The following is a 20,824-nucleotide window of genomic DNA, read 5'->3' as shown; positions in this document are numbered from 1 at the left end:
ATTCAGAAAGCATGAATCTAGCAATCATGATTAGCTGTGAGTCACATCAGCTTTTTAAAGTCTACTACTTGAGTCTTCTGACAGCCGCTCCTATTACAAAGCTGCTGTGACATATGCTAATTTTTTAGCAAGATTACTGCCGCCAAATTGTAAGTGTCCATGAAGGTGAACCTCTGTGCTGCCATTCCGTACCTGCTACTTTTAGTGCAATTATTATTTTACTTTATCTGTTTCATAAAATCTAAATACCACTTGATTGTAAAACAACAACAACCCTCAATTATGAAATAAAACACATTTTGCACACTTGTTAGAGGCCGCACCTTTTCTGGTTTGTCTCCTGGAAACAACTGTTTTATAATAAGATTTTCTAGAGGTACTGTTGGGAACTGATTTCTGAAGTTCTTGCCTACTGACACATCAAGCAGACACCTCCACTGTACTCTTTTCAAAGCCTGCTAAAAACATTTTTGCTTAGGCAAGCAAATCCAGACATGGAGAATGTTGACATGTGTTTTAATCTGGTTTTCAGTATATCACTAATTTGTAATTTTTAAAAATGTTTTTAATACTCATTCTTTTATTGATAATTTTATTGTTTTATTATTTTTACCAGCAGGGAACAACAGGGAGCAGGATTTAATCTCCACACACCAACCGATGAGCAGAAATTAAAGTCCTTCTTCTTTAAATTGGAGGGAGGGAGGGAGGGAGGTGGCATTGGAGTTCACACCACTGCTGCCACCTGCTTAAAGGAGCAGCAACGTAAAACACCATTTGAAACAGGAATTCCCTTCCTATAAGGCAGAGTGGTGATGGGAGGGTGCTTCAAAGGCTGCTTTATTGTTTTAAAACAATTATCTCACTTCCATTGCAAGCATGCAGTTAAAACATTCTCCCCTTTAAAGGAGGGGAGAAGATGTTTCAAAAGGTGCTTTGCTAAGCCATGGAGGGAATTTTGACAAGATCAGACCCATGGAGCCAAAAAAGTTCCCCACCTGTCATCTAGTAACCAGATTAGGGTTAAACCTCTACACCCAGCTCAGCACTCCATTGGGGATGCAAATCACCCCATCCTCAGCCATCAAATGGATCATTTCATGAGCAGGGAGGAAGTGATAACCCATCCTCCTCATCTGATCTACATGGATCCGCAGAGGAGTGGGGCTATGTGTCAGTGTGGTGGAGTAGCAGTATGTGGCTCCCAAAGACAGGGAGCAAGCACACTGCCAAGTCTTCAGTGAGTCAATTTCCTTAAATGACACAAACTATTGGCGTTATTTGCCTTCAGCAACACTGCAGTTTAATCAAAGCTGACTGGATAAATTGCATCATGGCATCATGATGTCAGCATTAATCCCTGACTAGCTGTGATTCCTTGCGGGGGGGGGGGGGTGATCCCTTTGCCACCAAATGGCACTAGAGCAGCAGCAGCTCAATGTTACGGCCAATGCATTAAATACAGAATATGCCAGGTTCAAATCCTGGTATTTCCAGAGGGCCGAGAAAAAAATCCCATCTGAAATGTTGGCCAGCTGCTGCCAGTCAATATACACATCACTAGATAGACTAGTGGTCTGACTTGGTATAAGCGCGTACACTTAAAAAAAACAACAACCCCACAGTGCTCATTGCACCACAGGCACCCAGCTGAACCTGTGATTGTACCCCACAGGCATCAAGTGCACTGATCACTGAGGTAAAACAGTTAACAAAATGAAGAACTCATAAATAAGACTGCACAGAGATCATGAAAGAACTACAGCTTGCTGCTAAGTGCTGTGAAAAGGTGAGCTGCATAAAGCTTGAGTGGTGTTTTACAATGAGCAGAAGCTGCCCTCTCACCTTGACATGTTCAAGAGGAGAATTTGGCAAAATTCAGTTAACGATTGAAATTATAAAGGATTATGTATGCTATGTCTGTATGAACAACGGGTTTGTCATTGACAGAACGGCAATCTCCCTCTCCTCCTGCTTCACAAGTTGCCTTTGCAATTCGGCTCCCTTTCCAGCTTACCATTGCTTATTTCAGGTAAGTCAAATTTGGTGAAATCCCACCACTGAAGCCGGTAGGTGGTGTTGGCAATATTACTCGCTACAGCAGACTGCCCATCTCCAATCACAGCCCCTAGGGACAAAATGAAAAGAAGATTAGTGAAGTTGAATGACTGATTTAGTAAACAAAGCAATCAAAACACACCAGCTGGAAGGGATGAAGTCCAAAGGTTTTTTTGACTCCTTAGCAAAATCAAAGAGGCAAGTCAGAGGACGCATGAAAGCCAAAGAAATAAGAAAGATGCATCTAAAAACCCAGTCAAACGATAACATCATTGGAAGACTTTAAATGGTAAGCAACAATAAATTGTCAGGATTACAGAGTTGTATTCACCCTGGAATTGTGAAAAATACTGAAAAATTGCAAAACCAGTAACTATAATACATAATCCTGCACTAAAATGAAGATAACATGACAGTGAATTTATTTTATTTAAATAATTTATAAAATAAAAAATCTAATACAGCATCAATACAGAAAGAACACATTAAATTCATCTGTAAAGCTAACAGAAGCAATATGTTACCCAGAATGTTACCCAGAAAAAACCCCAGGCTAAAGAACAAATTATTGGTGTCATCCAAGTTTCCACAGGGCATGTATTCCAAAGTCTTTTATTTTTATTGTTTCATAGCACAATCAATCTGTGCCTGTGCCAATATGCTGTTGTGTTATGATCAAGCATATATTCACTCTAAGAAGTTCCTTCCTGACGGAGACTGCCATCTAAGCCAGCCAATACCTCTGCCATCTTGGAACCTTTAAGGTTCCAACAGTGGCATCCCTAGTGCCAAGGAAGCATAAGTTTCTAAGTTTTCTGTCCATACAGCTACACTACCTAATGCCTTAACATAGAATGGTCAAAACAGGCAAAAATACATGGGCAAAAATAGTCAGGTCTCTGTCTTCAAGGAGTTTACAATCTAAAATAAGACAATGGGGAATGCAAAAGGTGTGAGAGTCAAGTGTTGAGAAGAATATGGGAAAAGACAGTTACATTTATTTTTCAAAGATCAGTTGCAGCTGAAAATAAACATAAATGTGATAAAGCTAAAGGTGATGTGGAAAAGGAGAGTTTTGAGGAGAAGAGGCAGTGCCATGTCTGTCAGACATACCAATTCACCCCACCCCACCAAAATGTACCATGCAGAATGGTGTTTGGATGAGGGAGAGGTGATCCTCCTAGCCCTGCCCGGTTTCATCACTGAGCAGTGCTCCAAAGCACTTGCCCCGACATGAGAAGAGCCTTCTGGAGCAGGCATCTTGCTTTCTCAGTGGCCTATGAGATACATATGGGAAGCACACAAGTAGTACTTGAGAGCAACGGTGCAACAACACTCTCCCTTCCCGTGGTTATCAGAACTGGTATTCAGCAGAGTTGGCTGGAAGCCCCCTCTGCTCCGCCAGCAGAGGATATGCTGGATCCTGAGCTGGTCCTGATACCAACATGTGACTGCATCAGCCTGGGAGCTGGAAAAGCAAATATTTTTTCCCTTCCACTCTCCACCACTTTCTGCCCATCTACCCCTCTCCATTCAGCCCTGAGGATGCCAGCTGGCAGTTTGAATTGCCCCCTTAGATCTTGTGAAGCCTGCAGTTAGCTAAAACATTGTGAACATTATATTTCAATAACTATATTCCTTGAAGGAAGCTACAGGAGAATTTGCAACTCCAATGCTGAACAAAAAAATAAAAATAAAAATCCAGTAATTCAGACTGTGCTACATGCCAGACAGTCCAATTGTTTTGGCAGATGATTCAAGTTTGCTATGCACTACTAGGCATGAAAGCATGCATGAAAGCTATGCACTACTAGGCATGAAAGTCTCCGTTTATAAAAACAATTTTACAAACCCAAATGGAAAGCTTTAGCATGGGTAGGCCTGTGAAAGAAAAAATACCCAAATATATAATCCCATGAAGAGATTTTCCAATTACCATATTTTTTGCACCATAACACTCACTTTTTTCCTCCTAAAAAGTAAGGGGAAATGTCTGTGCGTGTTATGGAGGGAATGCCTACGGGTGGCATGCCTACGGATTTTCCTCCTCTAAAAACTATGTGCGTGTTATGGTCGGATGCGTGTTATAGAGCGAAAAATACAGTAATTACCTGGGAATATGGTTTATGCAAGATATCAAAGACTTAGTCCAAATATAATAATGTTAAATTATTATAGGAAGTGGAAGGTGGTGCAAGTCTGGGGGGGGGGGGGAATCTCCCAGACTGGGGAAAGCATGGCTTTAAAAAATACAGTCTTGCCAAAGACGCACATTTTTAGTTTTAAATATACTGTTATTATTACTGTAGATGTGACATGTCCTATGCTTGTTCATGTACTATAATGCCATGCTTTTGTATTATGTCCATATATAATTCCCACCTCATACCATCACACAACTTACAAGGGTAACCAACAATTATTCACAAGTATAGAGAATTTGGAAGACTTTGTGCAGCATTGTTCTCCTAGCAAAAACTTATCAATGTCATTAAAAGAATTACTCAGAAAAACTGCTAGTTTCTCTTACTTTGGAAAAGCTTGATTAAACTTTGTTTAACTGTCACTCAGTTCAAGTTAGGTATTTTAAAATTGGCTTGTGTATTAAATACATCCCCCACAATGGTCTGCTGATGTTTGTTTCCAATTTATTTTTGCTTTTAACTAGTTTTTCACTTTCTATGAATATATATACACACAGTATATATATACCCCTGATGTACAGCCACAAAGCCATTTGAAAAGGCTGTTGGCCCTTACTGATATGTTGAGAGCAGCCTGATAAAGGATTAGGGAATGAAAACCTAACTCTGGGACATGCAGCAAATGGTCAGGCATGTTCAATTACCCAAAAGGTGGCACATTTTAGAAAACATTAGGTTGGGGAATACTTTTTGGCAGGCAGAAGCTTCACACAAGGAAAAATCAAATTTTCAAACAATTACACAGGCTGTTTGTGTAATTGTGTTCCTCAGTAGGATCTTGAGACAAGAAACAAAAGAATAAGTTAATCAGTGTGCTATCCCCTGCTTCTAGGTTTGAAGGATTTGCCAGAATATTGAATGATACTTGCCTGACAAGAACAGTTTTCAAAAAGATATGCTTTTCCTAAAACTGCTATAGCATAGATTCCTATTTAGATGAAGATGTTTTTCTGTTTTTATTTGGCAATGATTTGTGATGGGACCTACTGAATGCAACTGATTTAATTTTATTTGTAACATTTGTTTTCCATGAGCAAATTGTAGGCTCTTCAACACTTCTACAGAGTGTTCATGAGGTGCTGCATTGTTTTCCAGAATTCTATTCCATTAATTGTTAGCTCTTTGTACAATGTGTTCTGCAGCAATTGTATTTCGTATTGGTCTAATCTCAATCTTTTTTCTTGATACAGAAAGTGATAGTGATATGAACAACTGGCTGTGTTTGATCACGGGACATGATGATTCTACCTGTTTTTAGTACAAATGGGACAACAGTGCTCATAAACATGGACTTTATATAAAGAGCACATTTTTGGCATTGCCACGTACTCCTTTAAATATCCACCAGCCATTTCACACACACACACACACACACACACACACACACACACACACACCGTCCCCACCATTGTTTGGGAGTGCAGCCCCCCGCCATCCGATTCATCACTGCCATACACCTTGATGTTGCAATGGTGCCGTCAAGCGTATTTCTCTAAGTGCCAGGCTGCAATTATTTGCCTGTAGTTTAACAGGTATAGATTCAACTCTTCTGCAGTATCTCTATATGCTACTGAGGCATTAGCCATGCACTAGGGGCACAGATGACCTCAGCCGGTATAGTTTTGCTAAACTGCAAGTACTTCTTGTAAAAAAGAACAAAAGAATAAAGGTAACATGTAGATCTATCATGTGCAGCCACAATGTGAAAACCGTACAGGCTTTTTCCCATGGAAAAGTGCTGTGTAGGAAAGCTATCGTGTTTAAGAGGCTCACCGTAAAATCACATTGGGAAGGCTATAAAGCAGGCTTCCTCAAACTCTGCCCTCCAGATATTTTGAGACTATAATTCCCATCATCCCTGACCACTGGTCCTGCTAGCTAGGGATCATGGGAGTTGTAGGCCAAAAACATCTGGAGGGCTGAGTTTGAGGAAGCCAGCTATAAAGGAAAAGTGAATTTCTTAGAACGGCAACATATCTGGCTATCAAAATTAAGTTCTCTGTCATCCATGTATGCCAGGCAACTGAAAATAGTATCTTGTTTTTCCATACAGTGGTACCTCTGGTTACGAACGCCTCGGGTTACTTTTTTTGGGTTACAAACGTTTTTAACCCGGAAGTGAGTATTCCGAGCTCTCGGAGGCCTCGCTGCTGCCCGGAGTCAAACCTGGACATCCACAGGGCCTGCGGAGGCTCCGTGACTGGGCTCCAGCAGTGGGAGCTCTTGGAGGCCTCCGCGAATGCCGGGAGCCAGGCCCCGATATCTGCAGGATGCCTAGCAGGTCGCATCCCAGCCCCAAAGTTAGGTAAGGAACACTTACCTAACGAAGACCAAGAGCAGTGAAGCTGTTAAGAAAACAAAGATGAGCCTGGGCTGAAAAGCCCTTTACCAACCCTTGCCCCTCAGTTGTAGCAAGATGGGTGGCACCTAGCCAGGCAAGCCCACCTACCCTGTGGGGGGGGGAGTGGAAAATTTTGGGATTCTGCAAGGGATTTATTTATGTGAGTCTGCCCTGTGCTTTGTTCCTTCGTTTGGGGGACTTCTGGGGGACTCTGCCTTCTGCCATTGTTTTGGGGGTCGTGTGGAGCTCAGTTCAGCTACTGGTTGATTGTGTGACTGCAAAAATGGATAAAAGACCCCCATCCAAACAATGACTATAATCAGTGCATGTAAGGGGGGGAAATGTTAATTTTTTCATCTACAATACTATCTTATTTATTTTGTAGTACAGTACATTGATTATTGCCTTCATTTTATGGATCAATGGTCTCATTAGAAAGTAAAATTCATGTTAAATTGCTGTATTAGGGGGTGTTTTTCATCGTCTGGAACGAATCAATCCACTTTTCCATTACTTTCAATGGGAAAGTGCACCTCAGGTTAAGAACACTTCAGGTTAAGAACAGACTTCCGGAATCAATTAAGTACTTAACCTGAGGTACCACCGTATCCTTAAATCAGCTTCAATTCCATGAAATAATATAGGCAAGAAGGCATGTGTTATGCTACAATCTGAGTTCCTGGAAGGGCTCACCACCCAGATACACCGTCCCATTTAGTCACATCACATTTAGCCTCCCTTTTCCACATCACAAGATATAGACAACAATGGAAAATGAATAACATTATGTTATCCTGCAATTCAAGGTTAAGAACAACGGGTTCATACTAACAGCAAACAAATTTAAAGACATTTATATTTGCCAAGTTCGTCTAGCACTTAACAAGAGTACAGGTTCACACGTCTCCTTTATTCACCTTTTCAACTTATAGGTGAAAGCAAAGAAGTGAAGTTCTTCTGCGGGCTTCTGAAATCCCTGAGAACTGGCAGGGTCTCAGAAAACTGATCTGTACATTGTTACAGAGCCTCTCATATAAAAGGCTGCTCTCTGTAGTTCAACCCCTTGATCTCATTGCCTGGTTACTTTTCCATCTTTATTAAATGCTGTAGAAATCTGGTTTTTAGTCTACACATCACTGTTTATACTTTGCACAAAAACAGAGCAAGATCTATGCCTGGCAGGCAGTTCTTTGTGTAAAGCTCTCTCTTCCTTCTTTCTGACTTTTCAGAGCATGAAATATGCCTGCTAATTCTAAATGCTTCACATGGCAAGCCTTGCAGTGCAGGACAAAGGGACTACCCTTCTTCTAGTAAACTTTAATTTGTATATTTTCTTCTTGTAGGAAACAATTGGAGAACAATCATGGTAGCTATTCTTTCCTGCTTTACTGACTACTAATAAGGGAAGCTTGCTGTAGAGTCTTTAACTAACTATACAGCTTCACTGACAAACCATCTTTATAGAACTCTTCATTTTCCTGCTGTGGGGTCAATGGCTCAAGATAACAGAGTCCAAAATATTTATGTTAATGTTCTAATCTCACCAAATTATTGTGAGAGCGCTCTCTCCCACAAAGTATTATATCTGTCAAAGAAGAATATCAAGGGCTGTGTGAGAGAACTATTCCATAGAGCAAATGTAACTATTTTTGTCCCAATTTCTCAACTGCCTTGCCCTTAATGCTCAGATGGAGCTATTGTTGATGTTTTAAACAGCATTTAGCTCAAGACAAAAATCAGGCAGAATACATGCCAAATGCTCAGACTTCTAAGAACCTAACGTGAGCCACCGAAAGCTGTTCCAACACAAAAGCTATCTTGCCTTTCCAAACTCCGCTCTGGCTTAGGTTTTTGCCAGGTCTTCAGGGGACTTCTACATCTGTTCATAGAAGCACACAGAAAGGCCCTCTGCATTGATTCATTGTCTCAGCTTGTGTGGGAATAACTGAGAGAGTGGTTAAACTTACCCAAGATTCTGAAGACTGAAGGAATATGATGGAGTCACCAACCTGTTGCACACAAAGGCCTTCACTGCCGTCCACAGTCTCTGAGCTTTATTAAAATTAATTAATTTTAATTTTAACTAGAGAAATATTATATTCCTGTAGATGCAAGAGTCTGTGCTCTTCCACTCCAACTAACTGGGCAGTGAACTCTTCCCCTCCTCAGAGGGACCAATAAGGAGTGGTGATAGTTTCCCTGCTCCATTCATGGTTTGCCTTCCCACTTTTACTACAACCAGAAAGTGTATTTATGGGGGGGGGGGGTGGAGTGAGGAGGCTGTCTTCCCCCTTTTCTTAACCCAAATGGCATTTTGATGCAGGGGTGGGAGAAGCAGTGAGGGGAGATGCCTTTCCAGACATGGAGAGCATTTTGATAGGAGGGGAAGTGTAAAGGCAACGTGCCTTCCTCACTTACTTTAAGGGCTGCCTTCCTGCTGTTTCTTGCATTTTGATTTAGAGTGGGTAAGGGAGGGACAAAAGAGATGTCTTCCCTACTAGGCTTCAGGCTTGTCTCAATGCTTTTCTTGCACCAATGGGAGTTTTTATTTGGGGCTTTATGTCCTCACTATCAGGTGCACTATGTACCCATTTAAGGTAGCCCCCAGACAGAAATGGAAGGTGAGTTGCAGTGGATGCACATTGCCTGTCTCACTCACTGGATCATCACCGTGTCATGGTGAGTGGGTTTGCATGTTCCTATGACCCTTGTGAGCGATGCCATCTGAAGTCTTGTACTCCCAGCAAGGTCACCCAAGGCGGTAAGGTGAAATGGTAGGAGCTAGACAAAGAATGATCCAAAAAGTCCTCAGCAGCAGAACAGGTGCAAGATAACAGGTGGAAGACTGTGTGTTGGTCAGCATGCACTGATCTACACACATAAAACAAATTTACATACAGGCGTCTTCCAAAAACCCATCCGAAACCCAAACCCAAAAGAAGTCCCACAGCGATCGGCAAATGGTAACAGGGGCAGGACCGTGAAATCTGGAAGACCCTAGTCATCAACCTGCACATGGGCCGTGGATACAGATTCAGTCGTTCTGACTCAAGGAATGAGGCAGTTGAGTAGTTCAGCAGCTGTATCCATGACTAAGCAGTCCTATTTAGGATCCACTCTGCTCACCCCGAATAGGGGGAGGGGCTAGAAAAGGTCTCCTAAACATAGTCTGCCTTTTTACCCCCCTGACTGGATTACTGTGCTTTCTCCTGACTGAAGTGCAGAGTGTTTGAGGACCAGGACATTCGCAGGGAAACCAAAATGCTTGTTTACAAAGCTATTGTACTACCAACCTTACTGTATGCTTGTGAAACATAGACCACTTATAAATGCCATCTCCAACTCCTCAAAAGATTCCATCAATGGTGTCTCCAAAAAATTTTACATATCACTTGGGAAGACAGGCAAACTAATGACAGTATACTGGAAGAAGCAAATATCACCAGTGTCGAAGCAATGATTCTTCAACATCAACTTTGTTGGACTGGTCATGTTGTGTGGATGCCAGATTATCGTCTTCCAAAGCAGCTATTCTATTCCCAATTTAAGAGTGGAAAGCGTAATGCTGGTGGTCAACAAAAGAGGTTTAAAGACTCTCTCAAGACAAATCTAAAAATATATAGTATAACACAGACAATTGGTAAACACTGGCATGTGAGCGCTCCAATTGGAGAACAGCTTTTACCAAAGGTGTCATGGACTTTGAAGATGCTCAAACTCAGGATGAAATGCTGAGAAGAAGGCGCATTAGGCAAACCCTCACCATGATCAACTCCCACCCAAAAACCTATGTCCCCACTGTGTAAGGACATGTGGATCCAGAATTGGCCTCCACAGTCACTTATGGACTCACTATTAAGACCATGTTCATGGAAGATAATCTTACTTGGCTACAAGTGATCACCAAAGAAGCAGCAGCAGCAGCAACAGAAGAAGAAATTGCCTGTATTGCTCGGCTGCAGGACACTTGAGTTTCCTTTCAGTCTATTGAGTCCCTTTCTTTCTACTGAGATTTGCCTCCAACTTTCAATCCTGGAAGCAGCAAATGAAATGCAGAGCAACTGGTAGCATGAATCCAACAAACAATCCCCTCTGTTCCTCTGCTGAGTCTTTCTATAGATTTCCTGCCCATGGTTGATTTTTCTAAGTTACATACAGTCAAAATCTGACAAATCAAGATAAGATATTGCCAGTGAGCAACATGCTTGAGTTAAAATATATACACTACACCCGATTAGCATTGTATGACTGGAGTAGTTCTGCTCTAAAAGTATTTACTTGAGCTGAATTCATACTAATGTGAGGGGATGTTAAGGCTAATAGCACACCCATTGGGGAATAGGAGCTTCATTAATAAAAATGAAGTTCTTGACAACTTAAATAAACCTGCTTTTGTAAAGATGGTCATGAGGGAAACCAGTGCTGACAGCTCGTGCCTACTATAGATTACACACCTAGAGCACTCTGTGCTCATTAAGAGCCACTACCCAGTGTGATGGCTCCCAGGCCAGCTGCTGAGCCTGAGCAGCATCATTCACCTTGTCTGAAAGACACTAGGCTGAAGGACAGTGCCTGAGGGAGTAGTTGACGATTCTTCCCAAATTTGATGGCAAGAGAGCTTGAGCAGATGCTAGGGTATGGACAAGTTGGGACAAGACAGCAGAATAGTATAGGAACAGAAAAGTGGCAAATAAGTGGGAAAGACAATAAAAACAGAGGTATCAAGAGATTAGGTAAGACCAAAGGGCAGCGGACTATATCTAGGAGGAATCCCAATTGGAAGAAATTGTTGTACACCTCAAATTCTAATAGGATGAAGGATGGCACATAAATGCTTTAAGTAAGAAAAATCTGAAGATCTACTGGTCCTAAAGTTTTAAGCAATCTGACAATGACCTATACAACCAGTATGTAAACACAGAGCCTCTTCGCAGTGTTGCAACCCTAAGAGTGGGTAAAAAGTAAAATAAATAAATAACTACTAGACCACATTAGTACAAGAAATTCGGTGTTTGTTAATTTTTCTGTATTTTATGAGTCGATAATGTTTTAAAGATGTTCCCTGTTCTAGCCTCAGCAACTCCTAACGCCTTTCAAAAGATCTGGTTTGAAACATGTCAAAGCATTTATACCCCAATCTCAGCCAGAAACTCCCCGAGTATTTTAAATATCAGCTAACACAATACAATCCCTGTCCCCAGGCTTACAATCTAAAAATACAGAACACAAAAGGAATAAGGGACAAGTAAGGAAGAAAACACCGCAAACTCCTGCATTAGGTAAAGGTAAAGGGACCCCTGACCATTAGGTCCAATCGTGGCTGACTCTGGGGTTACGGCACTCACCTTGCTTTATTGGCCGAGGGAGCCAGCGTACAGCTTCCGGGTCATGTGGCCAGCATGACTAAGCCGCTTCTGGAGAACCAGAGCAGCGCATGGAAATGCCGTTTACCTTCCCGCCGGAGCGGTACCTATTTATCTACTTGCACTTTGATGTGCTTTTGAACTGTTAGGTTGGCTGGAGCTGTGGCCGAGCAATGGGCGCTCACCCTGTCACGGGGATTCAAACCGCCGACCTTCTGATTGGCAAGTCCTAGGCTCTGTGGTTTAACCCAAAGCACCACCCTATTGTGAAGTTCTTACAATAACCAGCTGGAATGGAAACAGGGCCTTCTCGGGACCTGAAAAGTAGCAGGTGACTCAAGTAGCAGGAGTGTGGTGGAGTCTCCGTCTTTGGAGGTCTTTAAGCAGAGGCTTGACAACCATATGTCAGGAGTGCTCTGATGGTGTTTCCTGCTTGGCAGGGGGTTGGACTTGATGGCCCTTGTGGTCTCTTCCAACTCTATGATTCTATGATTCTAACCTTCTTGAAAGTGGTTGAAATGCAGCCAGAAGTTGTTGACTGTACAGGGTGGGACCTAGGTCTTCTGGGGCCTAGTTGGAAACTTTTATTTTCCATCTCAGGAGGTAGATTCATAGGGTCCCAATTTATACCACTGCCCCAAGAAGATAAAGTTATAAAAATCTCATGGCACCATAAATCAGTTAGCTCCTAAGGCGTGACCATACTTACTGTTTTAACATGGTCACTGTTCACTCCGGTTTGTGGGGAAAGGAAATTTATGAGCTAAACTTGACTACCTGTGATACAAAGGAATGATACAAGCATTAAAAATAAAAATAAAAATAAGCTGGAAGGATGAAGATCTGTGGGCTTTAGGGAAGGCCCTGAATAAACATTAGTGCCATCTGTGATGTGAAATTTATTTCAATACAAAAGAAAAGGAAAGCTACTTAACAGGCAGAAAATCCAGCGAGTTAAAGTGCTTGGATGTACAGTTCAGGACAACAGGTAGAATTACATGTCAGTACCTAGTTAAATGGTTAATTTATCCAATATCTGCTTATGCTAGTGGCTCAGCAGAATGTCAGTCCATACCTGTTCCAACTCAGCAGGATTTAACATAATTGAATAATAGATACACAAGCCAGGAGAGAAGTATGTTATCTCTTTATATATTATGACCACAAGCTCAAACAGACTTAAGTCCATTGGAAGTCAGTAAGTTTAGGAGTGCCTGTCTATATCAGATCACGATCCAGGGGTAGGGGTTGGGTTTATTTATTTTATTTTTTGGTTTTTTTGTTTAAGTCATAGAGTTGAAAAATATGTCTCAGGCAAGTTATAAATCAAACCTCAGCTTAGGGCAAAATACAGAGGAGCTACTCAGCTTTTAGCCCTTGGCAGACAAAAAAAGCATATTTCAAGTAAGTTGGATTTCTTTTCAGGGCAGAGTTGACCTTAATCCAACTTGAATTAGTTCAACATATTTCAAAACACCACTAAGCAGAACTGACCACAAAGTGGCTATCCAGCATAACAGCAACATTTTTCTTTGAACAAGTTGCTAACAGGAAATAGTAAGAAATTTTGACAGGAAAAGAAATGAGCTAATACTGTTAGTAAGAAAAAAATGTTTACTACAGCTACATCTATCAAGATAACTGACTATAAATTCCATAGTAGTTTATAATAGAATGTACAGAGCAACATAAAAAAGAAAAATAAATTAACTTTTCACAGGCCAAGAAACTACAGATTTAGGGCCACCAAGCACCCTGCTCATTCTAAAAGTCTAAGGACACTGATGCAGTTTGTATGTGGTGGACCCTCTTCTCCACCTGCAAAAGATGATACAAGTTTGTATATGACACAAAACGTATGCAAATTTTATGTAAGTCTGTGTCTTCTTTTGCAAGTGAGTCGGAGGGCCCAATGCATATAGAGTGTACTTGACCCAGAAAATGCTGCTGTCAACCTGACCACAAGTATATCTTTTGCACTCTTGGCAATTCCAAAAGAAACAAAGTTAAAATAAAGTAGGAATAACAGCAGATTAAAGAAAAGACTGCTAAGCCTGTTGACTTGGTAGAACAGGATGGATGGATGGATGGATGGATGGAAGGAAGGAAGGAGGCAATCTGGTATAACTGCAGATTACCCACCCGCCCCTAAAAAAGCGCGGTGTACGGAGAGAACATACTGAAGAGACAAAGGTAAAGCAAACATCCAACACAAATAAAAAGCATAGCAACTCAAGCATGCAAACAAATAAGACATTGCCACAAGGAGTCCCATAAGGAAACAATAGAAAAATAGAAAGTTGAAGATGTGGTTCTTTATTCGCATGAAGCAAACACACGCACCCATACAGGGTCTGCTTCCAATTGTCAAAAGCTCCCTGGGCCCTGCCAACAGCTACATGGTGCACGTGGAATTAAAAAAAATTAATCATTTATTCAGATGTCCACACACAGCATGGAAGACACGAGGAGACTGTGTATTAATGCTCTTCTACACATGGAATTCTCTTCACAAGGATAATATTTGATTGCGAATTATCAGAAGACTTTTCAGATCATGTATTCATTGCAGCTCCCAAACTAAAGTCCAACCAAACTAGAGTCAGGACACACAGTAACAGCAGCAGCAGGGAAGCAACAACAAAACTCAGCGGCAAGTACGCACCAATCTACCTGCCAGGGATGAGTGCCTGTTGACTTATAGTGAGAAGAGTTCCCAGCAGCCTCAGAAACAAGGACAGCCTGTTCCATTTCATCACCTGAGCTAAATGGGAACTGCTGCCTACTGCCCTGCCTTCTGACACCATGGTGCTCCAGTTCTTGCTAATCTTGGTGGGAGCTGGGGGTTTCCTCCAATGGTTGCTGATCAGATCTCCACCTCCCACCCCACCCCCAGTTGCAGTTAAGCAGCAACTGGTGCATACAAGCACCCTGGTTCCAGTCGTTCTTGGCAGGAGCCAGGGCACTCCACCAAATGCTGAAGCACCTCCCTGTAGCACTTCCAGCACCTGAGACGGCCTGAGATGGGCACTTCAAGCTGCATCATGGGCGGGCCAGCTCTGTTCAAACAGGCAATCGTTTGCATTGCAATTTAAAGAAAAAGAAACCAGCAGGCATTTCTCCCACTGCTTCTTTCCTTATCCAAGATTCCACCATTCCCTACAGCACTCTGTGCTGGCTAGAAGGTTCAAGGAATTTGTAGCAATTAGAAATGGAGTGGATCCATGCAAGATGGTAGGTATCCTTTTCCTGAAGACCAATGTGTGGTACATACTAAAATGTATTTCTCCCAGTACAAGGTCTGGTCTCCCAGTACAATTGTGGGTTATACGCCTGCAAGTCAGGATGAACAGGGCTGTTCAAAAGCAAGCATATCGCCCTTAAAGAAATGCTGGAGGCTGTTAACCCTTTTGGTCTAGGAGGTAGAACTACATACTATCCTGGAGCTAGTCCTGCACGTACATGCCCTAAATAATCTTGCTGGCCTCAGATATTTATGGAGCAGTTGTCTTACCTACAGCCGGACTGGAAGGATCCATATACTACCAACCTAAAGTCTTTCTGTGTGCACACATGAAAAGGATACAGCTACAAGGGGAATCACATGTGATGGCAAAAATAAATACAAAAGAATGGTCACCAGATGCATTTTAAGATCATTTAATTTTAAAAGAAATAGTTTATGAGATCAATGGCTTGTACATGCAGCATTGTTCAAGGCCTAATCAAATCCATAAGATCTTCATTTCTGTTTAACAAAAAGCTTCCCTAAACCTGATTATGGGCTCTGTAAAACAAAGAAATAACGGTGTGATCAATGTGAAGCTTCACTGTAATGATCAACTAAGATCCTACCCTTTGTTCATCTTTGAGTTATGTATTCAGTGTCTGCTCAAGGAACAGAAATGAATAACAATATTTGCACAAAATATTCAAATACAGGCTTCCATACATTTTAAAATAAAGTTATAAAGTGTACAAATTCCCTGGTCATAAGGTCATCTTGAGAGCATTCATACTTAGAAAGAATATACTGTGTGTGTGAATAAAATAGGAGTGCCCTCCAATTTTGATAGATTGAGTGGGATATACCTTTATCTTTTTGCTAGCCTTCAGCTTCAAGTTTGCATTGAAAAAGTTTTTATTAATGCTTTTTCAATTGCCCATCTATGGTACTACTGGCAGCAATGTGAACCACTAAGGGGGGGGGGTCACAAACTCATGCATAGTTTCAAGGGGCTTCGCGCATTAGTCATTATTTTCTTCCGTGCAAAAACTGTGTGCTGCGGGTAATGCCCTCTTAAAAGATCCAACAGAATGTGAGAAAGTACTTTTATGGCTGACTAAGTGAGCTTTAACGCCTACAAAGAGACACAAAGTCCCAAGGGGCTTCATCGCCCACAAAGATTGGAGCAATGCTGCAAATACACATCCCTTCCAGCTTACTGATAACTAGAAAGATGTATTTTTGGCAAGATAGTGAAGCAGTAGAATAATGCAACCCTTTGATCACAAATACCTTTCTGTCTTTACAACACTTGATCAGCCTCTCTTAACGATATCAGTATCATGTTAGAAGTTGTTCTGTGCAGCTCCCTATTTACACAATCACAGAGAACAAAACTCTGGAAGCTCCACTTTTAAAACCTGTAACAAGGCAGAGCTCTGGCTTTGACTCTTTCACTATGTTGATACTGAGTAACCTTTAGGTCAAACATGGGGAACCTCCAGCCTGGCAGAACTCTCAATCCTGTTGCATCCGTTCCTCCACGTCAAACTTGTGATCCAAGCTTCCCAAAAACTGTTTCCCCGCTAACGTAACTATTGCAAAGCTTAACAGAACCTTTGTAGTTTAATTTAAGTGGCAATCCAAACAGGTGTATTACTGCCTTTGCTCTTTTGACATGGAAATTGGTTTCACTAGATGCTATTTATTCTGCCTTTTCTGCTGTTTTTAACTGGTCATGTTTTGATTGTAATGAATTGTAATGAATCATAGTGTTATATTGTATACCACTCTGAGACAAATGCTATGGAGTGGGTTCAAACCTTGTAAAATAAAAACTTCCCACTCTACTATTCTACGATTCTTTGAAACGAAACAAAAACAACTTGGTGAAGTATCTCACTCTCACTCAGCAGATCCATGAATGAGAAACATTAGGCCTAAACTAGATGAGATGCTGGCAGTTCTGAGTGTTCAAATAAGGAATTACCCCATTGTGACCCTCATATTTCTGATAAGAAATTTAAATGTTAAAATGTTCTTTTTTAGAAACTTCAAATTGTGGGTTAAACCACAGAGCCTAGGACTTAGCGATCAGAAGGTTGGCGGTTCGAATCCCCGCGACGGGGTGAGCTCCCGTTGCTCGGTCCCAGCTCCTGCCAACCTAGCAGTTCGAAAGCACGTCAAAGTGCAAGTAGATAAATAGGTACCGCTCCGGCGGGAAGGTAAACAGCGTTTCCGTGCGCTGCTCTGGTTCGCCAGAAGTGGCTTAGTCATGCTGGCCACATGCCCCAGAAGCTGTACGCTGGCTCCCTCGGCCAATAAAGCGAGATGAGCGCCACAACCCCAGAGTCGGTCACGACTGGACCTAATGGTCAGGGGTCCCTTTACCTTTACCTGTGTGAAAGAAGAAAAGCCTGGTTTTGTACTTCAAACAGAAGTCAAGAGTTATGTTGTATTGGGGTTCAGCTTGCTGTATACCAAGAGCCAATGATTCTGATGCTGAAATCTGAAGGTTTCAGTTATGCTAGACACCACAGCTTTTATAAGATTCAGTGGAATATGATATGAAAATATTCCTTTCAAACCTATTATTTAATTGTTCTAGACCAATGAAATTTTGGAATTCCAGTGTGAACTTGGTGAATTGCTGGAAGCCTGTGGCTGGAAAGAATGCAAAGTGCAAGCTCCGAACTGTTTCATGGTCTGAAGTCAGAGAGCGACTTGGCCAGTCTTTGGGAGATTATGAAGAGATTCAAAGATGAGTTTAACAAGAGACTTATTAAGAAGTGAGACTCAAACCTGAGAGAGTCAGAAACTGGAAGAAGCAATAGCAACCGCCAGGGGGAGCCCACAGAGGGACCCGGAGCTAAGGAAGTCTAGTAGTTAACTAGCAGATGACAAAGAGGAGAAAGCCAATGCCCTAAAGATGAAATCAATAAAGGCAGAAGCTAAGACAGTTTGCAAAGAAGGGAAGAAGACTGCAGCAGCCCTCCTTTGGGAATTGCTAAGGCCACTATATCAGCAGGTAGCAAAAACAGCAAATATCCAACCAGAGACAAGACTTCTGGTAAAGACCATGTAAAAAGTCTGTGAGGAAGAGAAGACTTTGATGCATCCTTACCAGCCTGTAATTTAACTAAGAGTAGAGCTGAAAGGGTAATGGGCTAGTGGTGGTGGTGGTTACTGCTGCACAAACACCTATTTAAAGCAACAGTACTATATGCAGTTATCAACTACTGCTATGTAATCAACCTGTGAATAAATATTATTTATATTATTTTTAATCTTTAACAAATTACAATATCACCAATGTCTCACAACAAATGTAATTGATCTGTAAAAAACACAACCTGAAGAAAGTGGTCACATACTTTTGTAAACTAAGAACATCTTTAATAAAAAATATTTCAAAAAAATTACAATATATTTGTTTTCTATTTCAAGCCCTGGTCTGTCTCTCCCATGCCTATAGACAAGTACTATATGGGTTTATTTGTTTTTTAAGAAGGCTATATATTGGTATTTTTATTTAAATCCTAATGACTGTAGCATGAACACAAAAAGGGCAATAGAAGCAAGCAGCCCTGTTTAGGGAAGATTTTAATGTTTGATGTATTACAGTATTTTAATATTTTTTTGGAAGCCGCCCAGAGTGGCTGGGGAAGCCCAGCCAGATGGGCGGGGTATAAATAATAAATTATTATTTTTAAAAAAAGCACATTAAATATATGGTTATGTGACAGGGATCCAGCATGTTATACTATAATGATGGAATCGTAAACCCTAGCTTGCCCACAATACACCACATATTTGGTGACAGATGGTGGAATAAAAAACATGCTCATCATGACCACTATCCAGAATAGTTCAGTTTTAAAGATAAAAGGAGCTTTCTGAGTACAAAACCAAGAACAATTCCAGTATTGAGATGTACACAGAGGGTTCTACTGAAGTCCTTGTCTGTGTGCCCCTTTTGCTTTTAAAATCAAGCCCCTATTGTCTTCTTTATGCATGAAACCCGCCCATCATGTATAAACCCAGAACTTCCATTAGTGCATCTAATTGAATGCTTAGTCTCATTGAAACAGGGGCAGCATAGGTGCAATGCTGGCTCTCCAGCCTGCTTAAGAAATTTGTAGTGATTAACAATTCCTAAATTCATAATGATTAGCAATGATCATTATGCATTGTTGGCTACTGTGAATGTGATGACACATTCTAGAGATTGCTTACCATAGTTAGCAAAACAGAAACCCGAGAGCCAGTGTTATGTTTACACCAGCCTAAAGATTGAAAAACAAAAGGTTCTCCATAATTAGGCCTTGCTCGTTAGTTTCTTTCAAAAGACATCAAAGAGAATTATTAAATAATACTTGGTTGGCATAAGCCCCAAGTCACAATAGCAAGCAATGTAAAGATCAGGAGGAAGGATGCTAATTAGAACGGGGCCTGTGAGCTATATTCTCTTCCAAACAGGCTTCTGACTCTCACCTCAGCCCCTTTCCTCAGAACCAATTGTAGAATATGAAACTACAGAGAAATACCCACCTGCTTTATCTAGTCCACAGGAATGACAACACTGTCAGCTTTTTAAAAGATAAAACAGCTAACAAAACCAAGCAACTGCCTATCTTTTTCTCAGAGTAAAGTTGGGATTAAGTCTTGAGTGAAAGCATTAAAAAAAACTTCCATAAGACACTTAGTAAGACAGGGACTGGTGAGTTGGTGGTCAGGGCTGCCTTCAACATATCATTAGGTCCCTATTAAGAAAAAAAATGAGAAGAACTTGGAGGAACTACTGGCTCAAATAGCAGAAGTAGCAACACACAGCTACTTCTCACTCTTCAGGTGTTTATTTCCAGTGAAGCATCCTTGCCATTCAGCTAGCTTCTGCCAGTTACTATACTTTTGTTCTGGACTTCAAACTAAACTAACGTCATCTGAAAAAAGCTTCAACAAGCGGCTATGTTCATTCAAATAAAACTATTCACTGAAGAAAGCTGCCTGCAGCACCTCAAAAGCCTTTTGACCAACTTGGCCTTGCTTAGATCTTTCAAAAAAGTCTCTCTTAACTCCTAGTAAGAGAATTCTTGAACAAGTAAACATGAAGGCCAAAGGTCTATATTCATAGACTGAAAAAGCAGTGAAATGACATCCTCTGATCTGTCATTAGCAATGTAATCATGATGCCAGTACCCACTTCCCCATATGATAGTGATAATTACCAAACAGAAAGCTAATAATTTCCTAACATTCTCCTCTCTACAGTGACAGAGACATGCTGTCACAGAATATCTCCTCCCATGTAAAAGGAGACACAGGAATGCTAAAAACATTTGCATATTCCTAGATTCTTTTGGTGTATCCTTCTGAACACAAACGAGCACTGCTCAAAAGACTATCCTCCATACTGTTGCATTAATCTTCAGAATGCAAAGATCAAAATGGAGAACAGGGAAACAGGAACATCAGCACATTTAAGACACAAGCTGGGTTCAGACATCACTTTAAATACAGTGGTACCTCGGGTTAAGTACTTAATTCGTTCTGGAGGTCTGTTCTTAACCTGAAACTATTCTTAACCTGAAGCACCACTTTAGCTAATGGGGCCTCCTGCTGCCGCCACGCC

General features: G+C 41.2%; 1 protein-coding gene across 5 annotated transcripts in view; it reads right to left on the bottom strand.

Annotated features, from left to right (window-relative positions):
• Window positions 1–20,824, bottom strand: part of AMBRA1 (autophagy and beclin 1 regulator 1) — a 140,566-nt gene that overhangs the window by 48,981 nt on the left and 70,761 nt on the right. For all 5 annotated transcript variants that reach the window (XM_028726917.2, XM_028726910.2, XM_028726928.2 and 2 more), the window contains one exon: window positions 2,018–2,128. In XM_028726917.2, coding sequence (XP_028582750.1) covers window positions 2,018–2,128 — 111 coding nt within the window. The remainder of the gene's footprint in view (window positions 1–2,017; window positions 2,129–20,824) is intronic.

This window comes from Podarcis muralis, chromosome 1 (genome assembly GCF_964188315.1).
Source record: "Podarcis muralis chromosome 1, rPodMur119.hap1.1, whole genome shotgun sequence".
Taxonomy (NCBI): domain Eukaryota; kingdom Metazoa; phylum Chordata; class Lepidosauria; order Squamata; family Lacertidae; genus Podarcis; species Podarcis muralis.
The sequence above is the reverse complement of the archived record's forward strand: the minus strand, read 5'-3'. Positions and strand labels throughout refer to the sequence as shown.